Source organism: Oculina patagonica, chromosome 2 (assembly GCF_052425735.1).
Source record: "Oculina patagonica isolate OP01 chromosome 2, crgOcupat, whole genome shotgun sequence".
NCBI lineage: Eukaryota > Metazoa > Cnidaria > Anthozoa > Scleractinia > Oculinidae > Oculina > Oculina patagonica.
Genome location: NC_135759.1, coordinates 16,852,440 through 16,871,036, shown reverse-complemented (window position 1 = coordinate 16,871,036; position 18,597 = coordinate 16,852,440). Strand labels below are relative to the sequence as shown.

At 39.0% G+C, this 18,597-nt stretch overlaps 2 protein-coding genes across 2 annotated transcripts in view; both read right to left on the bottom strand.

Annotated features, from left to right (window-relative positions):
- The window catches only part of LOC144642181 (uncharacterized), a 29,689-nt gene extending 16,128 nt beyond the window's left edge, over positions 1 to 13,561 (bottom strand). The window contains exons 1-12 of the mRNA XM_078501166.1: positions 13,355 to 13,561; positions 12,922 to 13,320; positions 11,136 to 11,309; positions 9,622 to 9,811; positions 6,433 to 6,586; positions 5,440 to 5,568; positions 4,592 to 4,684; positions 3,533 to 3,589; positions 2,969 to 3,051; positions 2,223 to 2,298; positions 1,844 to 1,990; positions 495 to 605 (exon numbers count right to left, since the gene is read on the bottom strand). Coding sequence (XP_078357292.1) covers positions 495 to 605; positions 1,844 to 1,990; positions 2,223 to 2,298; positions 2,969 to 3,051; positions 3,533 to 3,589; positions 4,592 to 4,684; positions 5,440 to 5,568; positions 6,433 to 6,586; positions 9,622 to 9,811; positions 11,136 to 11,309; positions 12,922 to 13,320; positions 13,355 to 13,388 — 1,647 coding nt within the window. The 5' untranslated portion in view covers positions 13,389 to 13,561. The remainder of the gene's footprint in view (positions 1 to 494; positions 606 to 1,843; positions 1,991 to 2,222; positions 2,299 to 2,968; positions 3,052 to 3,532; positions 3,590 to 4,591; positions 4,685 to 5,439; positions 5,569 to 6,432; positions 6,587 to 9,621; positions 9,812 to 11,135; positions 11,310 to 12,921; positions 13,321 to 13,354) is intronic.
- A 1,167-nt stretch (positions 13,562 to 14,728) lies between these two features.
- On the bottom strand, positions 14,729 to 16,134 carry LOC144642180 (beta-1,4-galactosyltransferase galt-1-like). Its single transcript, XM_078501164.1, is given in 2 exon segments — positions 14,729 to 15,731; positions 15,733 to 16,134. Coding segments are annotated over 2 exon segments (1,383 nt in total). The 3' UTR covers positions 14,729 to 14,750.
- Between the last annotated feature and the right edge of the window lie 2,463 nt (positions 16,135 to 18,597).

The following is an 18,597-nucleotide window of genomic DNA, read 5'->3' as shown; positions in this document are numbered from 1 at the left end:
TGAATTATCCTGTTGCAAAAGAACACAGAAAATGGACCGTGAATATATATATCAAGTCACAATTGAATTATTTTGGTTTTACTTTTGGTAGGCTAAAAAGGGGGTGCGGATTTTTTTTAAAACCAATCACAACGCATAGTTGTAATGCAAAACCAAAGCAAAACGTGAACTACTTTGGACAGTCAAGTGAAAACAATTGAATTATCCTGTTGCAAAAGAACACAGAAAATGGACCGTGAATATATATATCAAGTCACAATTGAATTATTTTGGTTTTACTTTTGGTAGGCTAAAAAGGGGGTGCGGATTTTTTTTTAAACCAATCACAATGCATAGTTGTAATGCAAAACCAAAGCAAAACGTGAGTTACTTTCGACAGTCAAGTGAAAACAGCTCTAGTTCTGGTTGGCTGAGAAAACTGCACAGGATTTTTTAACTAATCGCTAAGCATAGTACTGCAACCCATCACTGTCATATTTATTTCAAAGTCTTACCAAGTCAAAGAAAACAGTTTTGAGTCCCTCCTGGAAGATCACCTCTCGGATCAGGATAACGATATACAAAAATGCAAACAGCAGGGTCAAGATTTCAAAAGCAGCTCGAACCTGTTGAAAAAGAACACAGAAAATTGACCGTGAATACATAGTTCCTGTCAGCATTTGGAGTATACCTGTGTACATGTAAAATTGTTAAGTTAATTCCTCCCATGGATCATACCATTGGATAACGCTGAGCCAAGTCAACTGTTTTAATATTTTTGTCTCGTGTTTTTGAAAAGACAGAAATGTCACAAAAGTGATAACAGCATTCAGATATAAGGACAATTTCACGCAATAATTTATTTTGAGCATGTACTTACTGGCAGCCAATACAGATTCAGGTGATACAATATTGATTTATAACTCTCTCCCTCCCTCTCTCTCTCTCCCATCCTTCCCTACCTCCCTAACTACCCTCTCTCTTAGAGCACCCTACCCCCCCTCCTTTTCTCTCTTTCTTCCTAACTACCTCCCTTCCTTCCTTCCTCCCATGCTACATCATCATCCACAGTACATCTTTTAAGTGACAGTGTCACTGAATATGCAATGAAGATGTTGGTATTAATTGGACATCCACTAATAGTGGCCTGGCCTTGCTAAAACGTACTGTACTATGCCTGGAATTTTTTAAAAGGTGGTTTGGTTATGGACGGACAGAATAGTAGTGGCCTAAAACTTGAAAAAGTCAGGCCAACATTTCCAAGTTTGACAGTGTTACCTGGAAGTTTCACACCTTGGAGAAAGAATTTACGCCTTTTTTTGGTTGTTCAAAGGTTATGTTGTTGATCACTGAGTGCACCCACGTAATTCTATCATAGTTTTAAACTCATCAACAATAGATGAGCTTGGGGATGGTGCCTGGAAAGATGGTGAAGCCTCGAGCACAAAGCCGAGAGCGTAGGGTAACCATGACAACCCTGTGAGCGGCAACCACCAGGCACCATCACACTGCATACACAGTGGAACCATGATACTTACCTCATACTTACCAGAGAGGGAGGGAGGGCAGGGAGAAGACGCCAAAGACAGTCGAACGGCAAAGGAGCACGTGAAAATGAGCTGACCTCAGAAGCCGAGCTGTAAAACCACGCGACCCCTAGCAGAACCCCCTCCCACTACGCATAACCAAAACACGGGTAGGCTGCTGACCAGCATTGTTTCGCGTTTAACTTAGCTTAAATTACATTCAACCACATTAAACAAAAACTTAGAAAAATTCTTGTGGTACTGCCATTTTAATGGCATTTTCTGCTAATTCAGTACAGCACACCTGAAAATGTCACACACTTCAACAAATCACACACCTGTTGAGCAGTATCATTTTTAATTGTGTTCAGAAGAAAGCAATGATCACAAGCTGTGCCATTAACCAGCGTAAAGATTCCAGTGGAATTATCCAATGTGAAGGACAGAGAAGCATTGTCTTTTGTTCCGTCCCAACAGCCCAGGTCCTAAAAGGACAACAAGGAAAAAATAACTTAAAAAAATGTTGAACTCTTAGTTAGGCATGTACACATGTTAAATGACTAAAATTACATTGGGGGGTTGGATCTTTGAGTGAGCATGAATAATAAAAAAAACCTTTTTACTATCCAAAGTAAGAACAGAAAATACAGTTCACGGTTCTTCAAAAGGATGACTTTTGCTTTTCTGCATGGCTAAGAAAAAAATGCTTCAACTTACCTCAAGAGGACGAAGGAGTATAGCGATGCTGAAGGCAATGAGAAAGAGAATGTACAGGGCAAGAAGCTGATAAAACCTGACAAGAACACAGATACAGTACAGTGTTAGTACAAAAAAAATTTAGATCAAAAATTATACAGCTGTGACAAGTTACATGTGATAACCAGGTGGCTAGATATGAATAAGGACATAAATTGTATTAGACTTATACATTAAATAACTGAACTGAACTGACTGACTGACTGACTGACTGACTGACTGACTGACTGACTGACTGACTGACTGACTGACTGACTGACTGACTGAACAATGATTGACGCTCTTGCTGAATAGCTGGCCAGCTCTTTCACTGCTTGATACAAATTAGTATAAGGTAAATAGGTAATGTCTGCATATAAGCCTAGTGGCCCATCAGGCAAAAGCTTATCTCAGTTTCCGTAGCGTGAAGTGACTAGGAGTATTTCTACTCCCCCCAGGATGGGATGCCAGTCCATCACACGGTTACCTCCCAGCAGTAAATTCGCTGGTTCCCATTTATACACCTGGGTGAAAAGAGGCACTGTGAGAGTAAAGTGTCTTGCCCAAGAACACAACACAGTGACCTTGGCCAGTGCTCGAACCCAGACCGCTTGATCCGGAGTCCAGCGCGCTCACCATTAGGCCACCGTGCCTCCCAGACCAATTAGTATAATGTGCTGAAACTTCTTCTTTCCTAGTTTCACATTATAATATTAGGGGAGACACACCTATAACGGCAGGCATGATTCCATTTCTCTTTGAGCAAATTGTTGAGGATTCCATCAAAGAGGGCCAAGTGTGGTACTGATTCCTACAATAAAATATACCAATTATTTACAAAGTCTGCATATATAACCAACAGCCTCATATAAGGGACATACAGATGAGGATTAAGGAAGTGAGTGACTGGATGTACAGGCATTGATTTATGATGCACAAGGAACTTATAGTGTATGCACAGTCTGTGGAAATGGTGCAAAAACAAAAACAAAAAATTCAAGCAGTCTAATCAATGTTGTTGTTCTGCTGATCAATAATAAATGTCCAAGTTTAAAACTTCATGATCTCCCAACCTAACTTGTTACATGCTTGTTTGTTCCTTTGTTTTGTTTTGTTTGTTTGCTGGTCAGTCGGTCTGTCGGTTGGCCGGTAGGTCAGTCGGTTGACTTATTTATTCGTTCACTTCGTTTATTCAATAGTTTGCTTTTTTTTTCTTTCTTCCTTTAGTTTTTTCTTTTTTTCCTTGCTGTCTTCTTTTCTTCATGTATTCTCGTGCTATGACTCTCCCTTACCTCATGTGTGATTATGTTAAGTGCACAGTTTGCATTTATGTGTCCATCACAACTCAGCTGAAAAATTAAGAGAAATTCTTAGTGAGTGTGGATCATCAATGCCCACCATCGAGATTCACATCTTGCTTGGTAAAGTCTGTATTCAAGCCTAGTGACCCACAAGCTTGGCGCTCACCTCTGGTTTCCATTAAGCTTAATTTAAGTGACTAGTTGAAGTATTTCTTCTCCCACCAGATGGGATGCTAGTCAATAACAGGGTTATCCCCCGGCATTTAATTTGCCCTTACTTATTTACATGTACCTGGGTGGAAAGAGGCACTGAGAGAGCAATTTGCCCAAGTACACAACAAAGTGACTGCAGCCAGGGCTCAAACCCAGGCTGCTTGAACTAGAGTCCAGCGCACTACTCATTAGGCCACTGTGCCTCTCATACAATGTACATTGTGTTAATGCACAGTCTTACCACTTTTTCATAACAAATAGTTTTTTATCAAGGAGGCAAGCAGTGATTACCTGTTCTTGTCATAGACCCCTTTGTCAAAACTGACAATTAATGATCCCCCCTTTTCTTCTTTTCAAATAATTACATTTCAAATTACAAGGTTTTCAAAGAGAGTTTGGAAAGAAATTAGAAACCAAAGAGTAAACTCTGAAAAGTAAAACTATTGAGAGCTCTCAAGTTAAATACAATGTAATAAATATACAGTAACTACTGAGAGCTCTCAAGTTAAATACAATGTTAGTAATAAATATACAGTATACAGTTGAAACTACATGTACCTAGTTACCTAAATCTGTACTTGGACCAAAGTGACCCAGACTCTTAGAGCTTATCCCAGTTTCCATAGCATAACTTAGGGTCTAGGAGTATTGCTGCTACTATTGTCCCAACAGTTTGCCAGTACAGAATATCATACTCCTGGGTGTGAGGTCTACTGAACAGGACAGTAGCTGAACCCAATGACCCAGAATTGACATGCTTAAACCATTGGACTACCATGTCTTCCACACAAGTACATGTACTGCAACCAGTGCTCAAGAAGTAAAAAATGTTCTTACTGTGTCAAGTTCTTTGAGTGAGAATGCAGCACACGTCACTTCACCATACTGCCAAAACACTTCTCTTTCACGAGTGAGAATGTGATCAAACATCTGTCGCACAAACAAGAGAATTATTTTTTGAATGATGCCTATGAAATCAGCTATTTATTTAGTACCATACACTATCATTATTTAATAATAATTATCATTTCAGCCAAGGAACAAGCCTTGACATAACTTAACCCAAGCCCAAATTACCAGTATATATGTTTGTGTAGCCTAAAAATAATGTCTGGGTGACTGCTCCTTCAAAGGGTTGTGTAGCCTAAAATGTCTGGGTGACTGCTCCTTCAAACACCAGGTACCATTCTTATGAAAACTCTTAATTGCCACCACAAAAAGTTAATAAACAATTTATTCTTGAATTCTTGAATTGGAACCTGCTTGGCAAATGGACAGTAATGCCAGATTCCCTCTATGGCGCGCGCCTGCAGGGAATCATGGTAGTTGTATTGGTCAAACCATGCACAAGGTTGCGCCAGACTTAGCAACAATGAATATAACTACAGTGATTCTCTGCAGGCGTGCGCCATAGAGGGAATCGGCCACTCTCCAGTCACACTCTTCCCTACATGTTACATGTCATGTAGCATTTTTTTTTTGTAGTTTGGAGTATGAGAAGCATCACCAACAACGAAGAAGCTTACAACTTGACCACATTTGGTTCCAAACAAATTTGCAGTATTTTTTTACAGTAAAAGTGGCAGAAAATACAATGATAAGTGATCTTAAAGAAAATCATAATGTAACGCTGACATTTGTTGTCTTTTTGTCCAAAAAAGTTTCAGAAAAATATGTACATGTACCTCTCTTCGAGCAAGTTTGGCAGCAAGTGTTAGCGGTGTCAATTTCAAGTTGTTCTCGATATCTGTGAGTGGTTTTCTATCACACTGACCACAGTGACAGCCATAATCCAATATGAGGTCATACATGTCCTGAAAATCATCACACAATTAAAACAGTGGTTATTATTACATTACTTTTTTTATTACAATATAACTGGCAATATTTGATACCATGCACACGGTAAATAGACTGATTCTGTGCAACAAAAGCCAAGCTACATGTTATAAATTTATAGAACACTTAAATCAAGCTGTGCAATTAAATGTTTCAAATGACATTTTTAAAAATTATATTAAAGTACCGGAACAAAGTTCTTTAATTCAAAAATTAACATTAAAGGAGCCTAGTCAGCCTCCGCCATAATTTTTCGATGACATCAAAATTATGAAAATTGTATGGTAAAGCAAAATCTTATTGCAATGCTGTATGTTGTGTTACTGGAAGTCTGTTTAATGCTTTAACAGTTTTACAGTGACCTCTTACAGTGTACATTTAGTAACGCTCCGGGTAAAATATAGTACCTAAACTCTCTTATGTAAACAAAAACGAAGGTGTGGCTGACTACGGTCCTTTAATACAAATGAAAGCATCTTTGTGTCCCATTAGAATATACCTTATTGTTACTTATTTTCGCTGGACTTAATTTTCGCGATTTTTTAAAAATCGCGAAATTAAAGACCCGCGAAAATTTATTTCCAACATTTTCTATTGTATTTTTTATGTTAATTACGTATTTTTGGCCTAATCGCGAAAATTAAGTCCCGCGAAATATGCCCGTTCCATTTTCGCGAAATTAAGTTCCCGCGAAAATAAGTAACAATAAGGTAGTCAAAGCCAACAATCGCAATAATACCTCACAACTTTCAATTTAGAAAAAATCATTCATTAAAAATATCAGTAGCCACTCAGACTAAAAGACAGCATTTATTATTAATAGTTTATTAATACCATACCATCTTATCATGTATAACCATCATGTGTAAGACAGTGTTGCCGTTTGTATCCTTTTTGTTGGGACACGCCCCTCTAGCTAACAAGTATCGCACCATATCCTCCAAGCCAAGGCTTGCCGCAAATGACAGTGGATATTCTCCCCAGTATGTGTTGCTGTAAAAAAAGTGGGTACACAAATATGCACACTTAAAAAATAGTGGAGGGGGACAGGGGGGTCTGAACCTCCCACCTCTTGTGCCTTTTACTCCTGCTTCCTGCATTTTTTACTCCCGCCTCCCGATCCCTTGCCTTTCCATAGCCCTTCTCTCCTTTTTGTCCAATATCGATTGCAAAATACAACGAAATGTTGTGAAATTTTACTCGTTTTCTCCCGGTTCCCGCCACCTTTGGAATCCCGCTTCCCGCCCTCCCTTCTCCCGCTTTCTGTCCTCCCTTCTCCCGCTTCCCACCCCTTCTGTCCCAGGCTCCCACCCACCTGTCACCCTCCACAAAATGATGTGTCAAAGTGTGTAATTAAAAACAAAATAATGGAAAAATCAGAGAAAGAGATTAAAGAAGAATTTTTTTTTTAGAACCACTGGGGACCCAAACGCTGTATTAGTTTAACATAATCTTAAAATAAAAATGTTCTTATTTACCTGTCTTTTTTTGGCCGGTTTGGGGGCGATTTGAATCAGAGCGAAGGCGGTTTACGCATAATCGGTCTGTTGCAATGTCAATACAACAAGTCTCAAGTTTTCATTTATTGTTATTATTAACTATTAACTCTGGCCTCGCGGGAGAGAAGAGAGAAGGAGACAAGGGATGAAACTAAAAATCAGGGTAGTTTGAATTTGAGGTGTAATTCTCTTGTTACTCAACAAAATCTGCCAAAACTTTACCGATCGGTTAAATGAAAGTTAAATATTCATGTCAAGTTAGTGTTGTTTGTTTCGACCCCCTTTTTCCCAATTAGTTTTGGGTTGTTTTATGATGTGGCTTTTCGTCCGATCTGTGACTACACTTGACTTGACCGGAAGTGATTATATGATAAATTTCACCCTTGTTTGTCAGTGCGGGGTCAGTGTGGACTGCTAAATAAGATTATTATACATTGTAGTCACTAGCTGTCTTCTCATTGGCTAAGAGCCTACAGCTAATTCTGGGAATCCGCGCAACCCCGCGCAACCTACAGATTAGTGAATAATCTGCTAGCAGATTATTCGCTAATCTGTAGGTTGCGTGCGCAATGCATGATTTCCAAGAGCAATGTGTCAGGCATCTGGCGGCGAAGGAAATCATAGTTCTTTGATTCACTTCTTCAACCGAGAAATAGTTTGATCAAAGTTCAAAAATTGCTGACAATAAAGTCTCGGAAAACACAGAATGACTAACAAAAATTGGGAAGGAACTATTTCACGATTTAGTAGGACGACCAGCCGGAATTAGCACAAGTTTTGAAACAGGTTGAAATCGTTTGTCATTGCTTCCTTTTCCAGAAAAACACTGTATAATAAAACAATTATTAGATTCGGTTTATGTGATATTCGGAATAATCAAGGTCTCTGTAAGTGTTATCAGCCTCAGCCTTCGGCTTCGGCTGATAACACTTACCTCGACCTTGATTATTCCGAATATCACAAAAACCTCATCCAATAATTGTTTAGTATTTTCGTAGGTCTCCGAAATCTTTCTTTTCTTTGTTATCTGCGTGGATGGACCAGCAAATGTCTAAAGAAGAAAGAGTAAATGTAACATCGTCGCATAGAACATGTTTGGTAACCCTCAATAAGATTGCTAATGGATGTAATTTTTCCACTTACACTGTGGATTATGAATTGCCAACAGTGGGTATGTGAGTATTGATTTAAGCCAGGATAACAAGAGGCGACATCCGTTTCTAGTATCTTAAAACCGTTAATCCAAAATTCAAAATTTTGTAACATTGAAAGGAGAAATGTTTATTCGCTGCTTATTCACTAATTTACTTTCTATAATCACGCCCGGGAGCAAAAGGTAAGCTTACAAAAGCTAAAATATGTTCTACTTGTTCTCATAAATGTGCTTTTTTATCTCGAAAAAAGCCGAGCGAAACAGATCGGAAATTCAAATACTCATTAGTGAACAACATTGAAATTAAATGGATTTGAACCATGATTTTCGCTTGTCGTGGTAATCGCCGCGCATATCCACGCGTGAGACTGGTCACATCAACTGAAGTCACAGAATGATTGTACGACTGTTCGTAATGAGTTTCACCCCTTGTCTCTCTTCTCTTCTCGTGACCGTTAAATTGAAACACGAAACTCCTCTTGAGGACAGTTAATAGTTAATGGTGTTAGTAACTTGAGTTAATAACAATTGAAACTTGAGGAGCGTCGTGTTGACATTGCGACAGACCAATTGTTTGAAACTCGCAACGTAAACCGCCTTCGCTCTGATTCAAATCGCCCCCAAACCGGCCAAAAAAAGACACCGTAACGCAGGTAAATAAGAACATTTTTATTTTAAGATTATGTATAACTAATACAGCGTTTGGGTCCCCTGTGTTAGAACGGTTAACTTCATCATACAAAAAACAAGCAATGATTTACTGAAAATAAATTCAGAGCTTTTAACAATGTCCAACATTATTTTTGCCATCCATTTCAGAGTTAATTTTGATACTTTGTTTATGATATTAATTTTGACACCAACATTCCATGAGTCAAAGTCATGCACTAGGCATACACTACATGACCCAGTACACAGGGTCAGTCAGGGTTCCTAGGTATACAGTATACCAGTCCAGGGGATTTTAAATTGGATATACAGTATTTTTATGCTAAAATTGTGCCTTTTGTGGGTTTAAAGTATACTGTGTTTTTCCAAATGTTGGTATTTTGCATGATTTTGAAGGGAAAAATTTTACCCCCCACTTACACCCCTTGCCGACCCTGAGTACATGCGTCTTTTTATTCAACAGATTATCTTAGTAAAGAGGCATATTGATGGGGTGAATGAAAGAATAGTGTTATTTAGTAATTGCACTGTTAGATTTAGCAGTGTGCTACAAAAAAAAAAAAAAAAAGCCCCAAGTTAGGCTTCTTGTCAATGCTATGTTAAGATATATCAAGAATTAAAAACCCTGTTATTCTTATTCCTGGATAAGACAGTACCATTACTTGACATGTACTTAACATGTTACTTTTCTTAGTGTTTACACTCACCTTTCATAATTGGTCTCTTCACTAAGAATGATTTCCACTTTACTGGGATGGTCTTTTCTTGATTTTCGTTGATCCTCTGGGCAAAAGAAAGCCCCATAGGCTCGCTCATGAATGTCAGCACCATGCTTACAAAGGAAATGAACCATGGCTTGATTCTCATTCACTATCGCCATGTGCAGGGTACTTTCCCCTGAAAACATCATAATTTGTAGTTACCAGTCAATAACAACATTATTACCTGTATGTGTTTGTATAGGTAATCGCATGATTTCGAGTGCAATTTGGGATAAATCAGCACGAGTAAATTTTTCAAAGGCTAACCAAATTGCACAAGCCCGTAGGGCGAGTGCAATTTGTAGTCTTTAATTTATGAGTTACGAGTCGTCGCGTAAGAAAATCCACGATTGGCAGCTTTCCGTAGTTTCGTAAAGCCTCTCTTGTGCTGTACAAACATCCAATTCCTAGTACTTTGGTTCATATACTTATAACTTTCGTTAAATCGGTCAAACCTTTTATGAATCGTTATGTTTTTGCTCAATTATTGCTCTCTCAAACACTCCGACATGGGCCGCCATTTTGTTTTGGCGCACTTTCCTACTTTCCTGTCAATCAATTTAATTTCACCTTTCTGCACTCAATTTCAACTTTTTGCGCTCAATTTCAACTTTCTGCACTGTTTGGGATTAATTGACGTGCTCTCAGCCAATGAGCATGCAGAAATTTTTGTATGTATATTATTATATATAAAATTCAGAAATCATCAATGTTATTACATTTGTACCTCTGGATCTGGTTGCATATAACATCAACTTAAGTGCTCACTTAAAGGTACTATGTCATGGATTTTAACTAATTTTTGAACTGCCAAAATTTATATTTGTGTCGCAGGAAACCAAAAATTAATAGAATATTTTTATTAAAAATTGCTATATTAGAGCACTGAAACTGTTAACAAACATCTTTGGCTGCGGATGGCTCAGATGGAAACGGAAAGCAATTTTAAAAAAAGCCAAACGTTTTCAAATTGTTTCCGTGTGTCTTAAAAATAATTATTGATTTGTATAGCCTTAGCTTGATTTCTATCCACAAATTAATGTTTATTTTAGGGTTTAGTTGCCTACCACTAATTTCAGAACAGTTAAGATCAAAAATATGTGAAAATCCCTGTGACACAGTCCCCTTTAAGGTGGCTGGTAACAGTTTCCAGCACTTTCCAGCTCTTATACTTTAACGGGTTAGTACTACAAATCTTTATCAGTTGATGATACAATAATGGTATCAAATAAATGCCCAATGATTGGTGAATATGTTGTGGTTATTTTTATGACATCACTGGTTACTATAGCAACAATATAACCTGTTAAAAACACCCTTAAGTTTGGCTTTAAATCCTTATAACTCAATTTTGCATAGTAAAAAAAAAATTTATACGAAGCGGTTTCAGAGCATACTTAACTTTGTATAATACAGCTGTAGTGGCTTTATTTATATCATGATTGTACCACTCATCTTACCATAAAACTCATCACTGAGATAAATATCATTGACAAGTTGGGGATACTTTTTTATTATCAGCCTGCCGATTTCATAGTGAACTTCAGTAGCATTCAGGAAGCACAAGTGAAGAATGTTTTCTCCTACAGCCGCACGCTGGTTGATATCCCAGTAAACAGGCCGTGTTGTACTGGCTATAGCGCATGTAGAGAAGAAAACAACGAAAAGAACTCTTATTCAATGATATCAAATGGCTAACACTTGAATCACTAAATGAGAAGTAATCAGTAGAGTTACATTAATAATTATTACAAGCATGATTACTCTCTGAATTGCAAGATGCAAGATCCAATTACTAAATTATCAATCAGTTCAATAACAAATTATGAGGTTAAAACTTGTCTGAGGGGTACTCTTTTTAATGGACTGGGGCGGGAAATGACAGGAAAGAACCCCCATTTAAGGGGCCGATTACATGGCAAGTTTCAGCCCAGTTTCCCGGTCTGAGATTTCAGCTCAGCTTCCTGAAGAGATGTTCTCAAAAAGATTTTTGCGATGACATGAAGAAAGTTTCATCCAAGGCGGAAAATAAAACCGAGCTGGCAATTTCAGCTGAGGCAAACGGGCTGAAAAACGTTATGTAATATTGCATTCAAATTTCAGCCTGGGCTGAAAAGTGAGCTTAAAAGGGATGTGCAGTGATGGTTTTCAACGAAAGAAAATGGCAGCCACAATAAGTTTTCAGTTTTAAAGGCGTTTAACCCGGTCTGAAATTTGCCATGAGATCGCAACAAAATTCCGGTTTGCCTGGCAAACCGGGCTGAAATTTCAGCCCGAATTGAAATTTGCCATGTAATTGGCCCCCTAAGCTCGAGTGCATCCAACTTAATTGGGCACCTGTAATTGGACCCCCAAGAGATCATGCTCGAGATTTTTAGAAACAAGGATCAGAAACAAGGATTTTAATGCTAGTTAAGGTGATTCCACTGAAATAGAAGGAGTATTAAAAATTTTCTGAAACTTGGTCCAGGTTACAATTATGTTATGAGCATTAAAAAAATGAAATAAAAAATGGGGGTCACCGCGCTAGTTTTTGTGTAAAATGGATGGGCATTATAGTAAATATACGACCCGCGAGGTATATATTAGGAACCCTAGTAATTCGAATGGGGAACTATTGTTTCTAGAAAAAAATCATTTTTGCATTAAAGTATTAGTCTATTTCAACAAAATAGACTTTGATCTTATATTAAAAACTATTCTTATTGTACAGGAATTAAGATAACGAAAGAAATTAAAGATTTTGCTTTGTGCGCACGTTAACGGCACTACCTAAAAACGTGTTTTTTACGGCATTAAAATTAAAATATCTCAATGTAGAATTTTAAACTTTTCTTTAAATCGCGTAATATTATAGACAACCGTATGGCATTTAAATTAATGCAATAAAAAAGGGGGGTCACCGTGCTCGTTTAAGAGAAAACGACCATTTCTTTCCCTACCGAGCGTAGGCTGAAGGGAATCTCGTAGTGTTCGGTGTGCGCGCGCGCTCGTGCGCGCGCTAAATGACGCGAAAACGTATGCGCAGCAAGGATGCGCAATGCAATACCGTGGAATCACCTTAATTTGACCCTTGACATAAGCTTATGAGCCTCTATTTAGAAGCTTATGGCATTAGATAAGTTGAACATAATTACATTTTATGTACATTTTGGATGTTTGAGGTATTTCTTAAAGAATATTATAAAATGAATCCTTGTGATGTCACAAAATAAATGATTTATAAATAGAATAAAATCTACCCACCAGTGTTCTCTGATAACGCATAATTATCAATTCCAACAGCTTCGATAGTATTCTCAACACGGCTAGTACATTTCGTGAAGAAAGAAACAAAAGCATTATCTCGTTTGGATGGTTCTTCATCCACACGGCTCTGTTTTCTCCACTGAACAAGCTCTCCTATATCGATGTCCTTTCCAGCACCTCTGTTGTATAAAAACTTTTCGCGAAAACCCTCGATGAGTTGTTCGACTTCGGTGAAATCTTTCGTCGCTTGAGCTCTCCTAAAAGCTTCCACAAGATTCCCGCCTCCATTCAAATCGACGTACTTGTACAACTCGTTCGAGCTCTTCTGCGTTTGCTTTATAACGTCTTTTCCTGCTCCTTTAGCTTCTTCTCCCATGTTTAAGCTTGCAGCTAGCTCTCTTCACGTGAACTCAAGAGCAGATGTTGTGACTTGTGTTAAGTGAATATTGTGGCTTCGTTGTCATGTATACCGCCGCTAGCCAGCTAGCAAATTTCTGATTGAAAATTCATCAACTATGAAACCGAACGAACAACTTCTGGTTTTTCCTGTGAGAAGATTTGTATTTTCTCATAATTCTGGAGCAGTTTTTCAGCACAAACAGGAAAATATGTGGATCACGATGGGAAACGAACAACAAAGATTGTCATGGTAGAGAGAGCCTGGTCACGAGGTACTTGTACTTATAGTGATCGCAGGCTCGATAGCTCGATACACTTGTTTGCGTTGGTAGGCTATGTAGGGCTATGTACGGCTATGTACGGCTATGTAGGGCTATGTAGGGCTATGTAGGGCTATGTAGGGCTATGTAGGGCTATGTAGGGCTATGTACGGTTATGTAGGGCTATGTAGGGTTATGTAGGGCTATGTACGGTTATGTAGGGCTATGTAGGGCTATTATGTACGGTTATGTAGGGCTATGTAGGGCTATGTACGGTTATGTAAGGCTATGTACGGCTATGTACGGCTATGTACGGTTATGTAGGGCTATGTAGGGCTATGTAGGGCTATGTACGGTTATGTAGGGCTATGTAGGGCTATGTAGGGCTATGTACGGTTATGTAGGGCTATGTTCGGTTATGTAGGGCTATGTAGGGTTATGTAGGGCTATGTACGGCTATGTACGGCTATGTACGGTTATGTAGGGCTATGTAGGGCTATGTACGGCTATGTACGGCTATGTACGGTTATGTAGGGCTATGTAGGGCTATGTACGGTTATGTAGGGCTATGTAGGGCTATGTAGGGCTATGTAGGGCTATGTACGGTTATGTAGGGCTATGTAGGGCTATGTAGGGCTATGTACGGCTATGTACGGCTATGTAGGGCTATGTACGGCTATGTAGGACTATTTACGGCCTTGTATAGCGGTGTATAGATATGTACGGCTAGGTAGGGACATGTATAGCTTTTGTATGGCCATGTACAGCTGTTTAGTGCTGTGTATCCTCTCCTATGTATTCCTTATATGGGATTTAGTCAAACCACTATATGTTAACTACATGACGTATCTACGAGTACTTATAGTGATCGCAGGCTCGATAGCTCGATACACTTGTTTGCGTTGGTGGGTATTTTTTTTTTTCTTTTTTTTCTTTTTGATAAAATAAAGGGATAAAATAAAGTTATCTATTTAAGATAAAATAACGATTAAGAAACTTCAAAGCAAAACCTGTAAGGGAGTATTTTTTATTTAGTATTTTTTTACTATTATTATTGAAGTTAATTTTTTGCACTGATTGCATGCTTGAGTTGAGCGGAATCTGTCTAAACAACTTTAGTCACTTGCAGAATTGCACTGTACCGGAATCGACCGGGTCACAACACTTCTACATAAAAATTTTCTTAAGTTTGTTTCTGTTAGCTGTAGTAAGAAGACGGTTTATGATATGAAAATTATGCTTTAAACGCGCTCCGAATTTCTGCATGGTTTTGTCTTCTTTAAAGCCGCCAGAACAGTGCATAAGAGCATGTGTATCATCACAATTTCTGTAATGAAAAACTCGCGCTATACTCCAATCCACTATATTAATAATGTAACTATCTTCGATTGGCATTATTATACGATGTATTCCTTGCTCGAAGATTTTTCGCGGATCAATAATACATTTGTTCCAAAACGGAGTAGGCTTTTTTGTACGATGGAAGATCCGTTGCGTCATAAATCGCGAGATCTGCAAATCTTCTCTTGAAGGGTCAAAAGTCACGCTGTCAAAGCAATGGCCACAATGTTCTCCTTTGTGGTTTTGCTCCAGAAAAGAGGTTATATTTTCATGCTGAAGAGGTACAATAAACTCATCTAAATCATTGAACGCCACAAAGTCAAGATGACTCATAGATCGGAACAAGCAGTCCATAATTGACAGTGTCTGTCCAAAATAATGGATATCATACTTGCCGATATAAGAAGGTAAATTCCACGTAAGAACGCACGCTAACCCTTTATCTTCGTAATAATTCAACACTTTTTGTACCTCATCAGACATATCCAAGTTATAAAATGTAAAATGTGAAGCTCCTAAAATTTGCGAGAGTTCCAAAAACTCGATCAACTTGTCGACCGATATTTCACCATGCAAAGGAGGTATACAAATTCCGTATTGCCCGCGGCTTACTTTCTCGACATTGTGTTCATGGCTGATAAAACCCACAGGTAATACAACCGTGTAAGAGCTTTTATTGTGAGATCTTGTGGAGATATTTACAAAACAGGGTATTCTGTCGAGTTCTGACGGAAGAGGACAAGAGGCTATGAAGCATCCAAACTGCATGAAGTGATTTCCACTGTGTTGATAGTACGAAACCCTACTATGGTATACGTTTTTGTTTTGAAGCAGAAATTTCGAAGTGGCAAATAAGTGACGGAAGAGGATCTCTTGTTGAAGTCAACACTAAAACCCGTATGTATCGCTGAGATTTCCGATCATCAAACCAAGCTGAGTAAAGAAGTGTCCCACTTTCAATTTCGCGAAAACTTGGCTCTTTCTGTATTTCTTTGCACGAGGACTTTCTTGCTGCCGTATTGCGTTGGTTCACTGAAGTCGCATTGACATTTGCGCCAGGGTTTAATTTCAGTTTTATGTGTTCTTCAAGGTCACTGTCGCGGCTCTTGCTTCCAGCTTGGTTCGGGTCACCCCGTCTACTTAACATTTCTCCTTCATTGTGGTGGCTTCTCGACTGAACGCTGTGGCCACCAGCACGTGGAGTAGCCATTTCCACGACGCAACAGTAGAAGTGCAGATGAAGTAGAAACAATCCCCTACAAACTAACACGAGGAACGCCCAAAACGTTCTGTAATAAACCAACTTGTGTGTCCATTTTGGCATTGCTGCTGATGACACTGTAATAAGTTATTAAATGAATGAATAAATGCATATAAACAAATTTCCAATATTTAGACAGGATAACCCATTAGCGTGAAGGGTACTGTTATTAAAGGGGTGGCCCTGTGAAAGATCGAAATGGAATTTAGAAATGTTGGTTTTTGTGGAGGAAGGATAACCGAGGAACCCAGAGAAAAACCATCAACAAACTCGACCAACATATTATGCATGAAGCCGGGTTCAGAATTCAAACGCGGGCCACATTGGTGGGAGGCGAGCGCTCTCACCTTTGCGCTCTCACTGCCCCAATTATAACCTACCTTAGTTTTTGTGTTACGGCTTCTTTCAGGCCAAAGGTCAACTAATCGAGAACATTGAATCAAATAATAGGCAAAACATAATATGAAAAGAAGTATATTCCAGCATTGGCGATTTAAGAATAATAACATTTCAACTTTTCGCTCGTGCATGTGATCAATTCTGTTTTGCTTTTTCGGTTTTAACCGTTTTGTCAATAATCCATGATCCATGACAGGTCCCGGCTGTTCTACCTCCTGCTAGATTTACAAACGCCGGCACTCAAGATCACCAGGCATCAAAGAGTGAAAAGTAAAATAGATTTCAAGCACTCAGTAGAGGTGAGAGATCACCCCCAGTTTTTGCGCGGCTACCTCTCACCCGTAAGGGAAACTAGAGAACCAAGGAAAAGGGAGACTGCTAAAAGTGAAGTAACGCCCTCAGTCTGTAGTATCAACCCGAATTTTGGAAAGGTGTTTGCAAGAAGAAAATTTACGTTCCGTTTCAAGCCACTGAGTGCTTAAAGAGCTTAAAAAAAAACGCTGTACAAGAAGATACATCAAACATGAAGTACGTTCGTTTATGCGATAATTTTCCAAAACATATGGATATTTATTGTTTCGTTATCCCGTGGGCCTGACTTTTCAACCTATTCATTATTCCGGATGCGTAAACCCTAAATACTCAACCTCGTTCCCAGGGCTTTTCCCTTGGTGATTTGGAACGCTTGTTCCAAATTACCAAGGGAAAAGCCCTGGGAACGAGGTTGGCTCCAATGTTATTCTACCCATTCGGCAGGCAGCAGGTTCACAGTCCGTTTCGCGTGTTTTTATTCGAAGCCTACACAAAGGCTAGTTCTTTCCCCATATTTGTTTTGCTTGTTCGTCACGATCTTGCTCCAGAAAGAAAAATGTCCCTCTTTTCACTTAGTTGACCTCGGGTGATAAGCTTAAAATAAGCGAGAGGAAAAATTTTCCACAAGAAAATGTGTGGCAAAATGCGCCTCTTCACTTAGAGCTTAGACAAAAGAAGGACTGCTCGTTGTCTATATATAGTTCTCGACACCTGAAGTACTCCTGTCGTTCTACGCTGCAAAAGCGAGTGGGAGTTAAACCGACTGATGGCCATTTTCGTCCACAGAGCCTGTGTTTCTTTCAGTCACGTGGCCATCCTTGTCCCCAGAACTTGCCGTTTTCTTTAGCCGCCTGGCCATTTTTGTTCCCAGAACCTCCGTTTTTTGTCACGTGTTCGTTCGGCGACATTAAACTCCGAGTAGCTCTGACGACGAGAAACAGACTCAGTTAAACACAGGCTACTATCATTATAGCCTGCGAATAGTAGCGAGAGCTACGAGAGGCTGCTGTATTCGCAGGCTACTATCATTATGATTAATCAATATTCATTGTTTTATTTTCCAACTCCTCGCAGCAGAGTATACCGTATTTATTCGAATTAACGCCGCGGCGTTTATTAAATTTTTCGTGATTCGAGTGCGGCGTTTATTCGAGGGCGGCGTTTATTTAAAATACAATTTATTTCTTGCAAAGAATAGCATGGTAACTGAACATTTGAACTTTAATGGAGTATTGCTTGTCTCAAATTCATCTCAAATATCTTAAAACATTGTTGCAATCAAAGAAAATAATTATTTTAGGCTTGCTCAAACTTGATTATTGCTGCATTTGTTTTTTGAGTCTATAATTTGAATAAATGTCGCATCATGATGCGGCGTTCTAAAATGCGGCGTTTATTCGAGGGCGGCGTTAAATCGAGTAAATACGGTAACTAACACGGGAATCGAGTACATTCTACGAGACTTGACCGGTTTACTTTGCGATCGTGTGGCCGTCAGCACAAATCACTGTTCGAAGTCAGAAACACAGGTATAACCATGCCATCCGCGAGAAAAAGCGCATTTAATTTGGGTGTGGATAACTGTTTGGATCTGACTGGCTGAGTGGGGGCCGCGATTTCAAGTTTTTTTTTAAATCAATCATGCAGCTAAAGCTAAGCTGATTCTCAATTGTAGGCCGCTCTTACAACTTAAATGAGCAC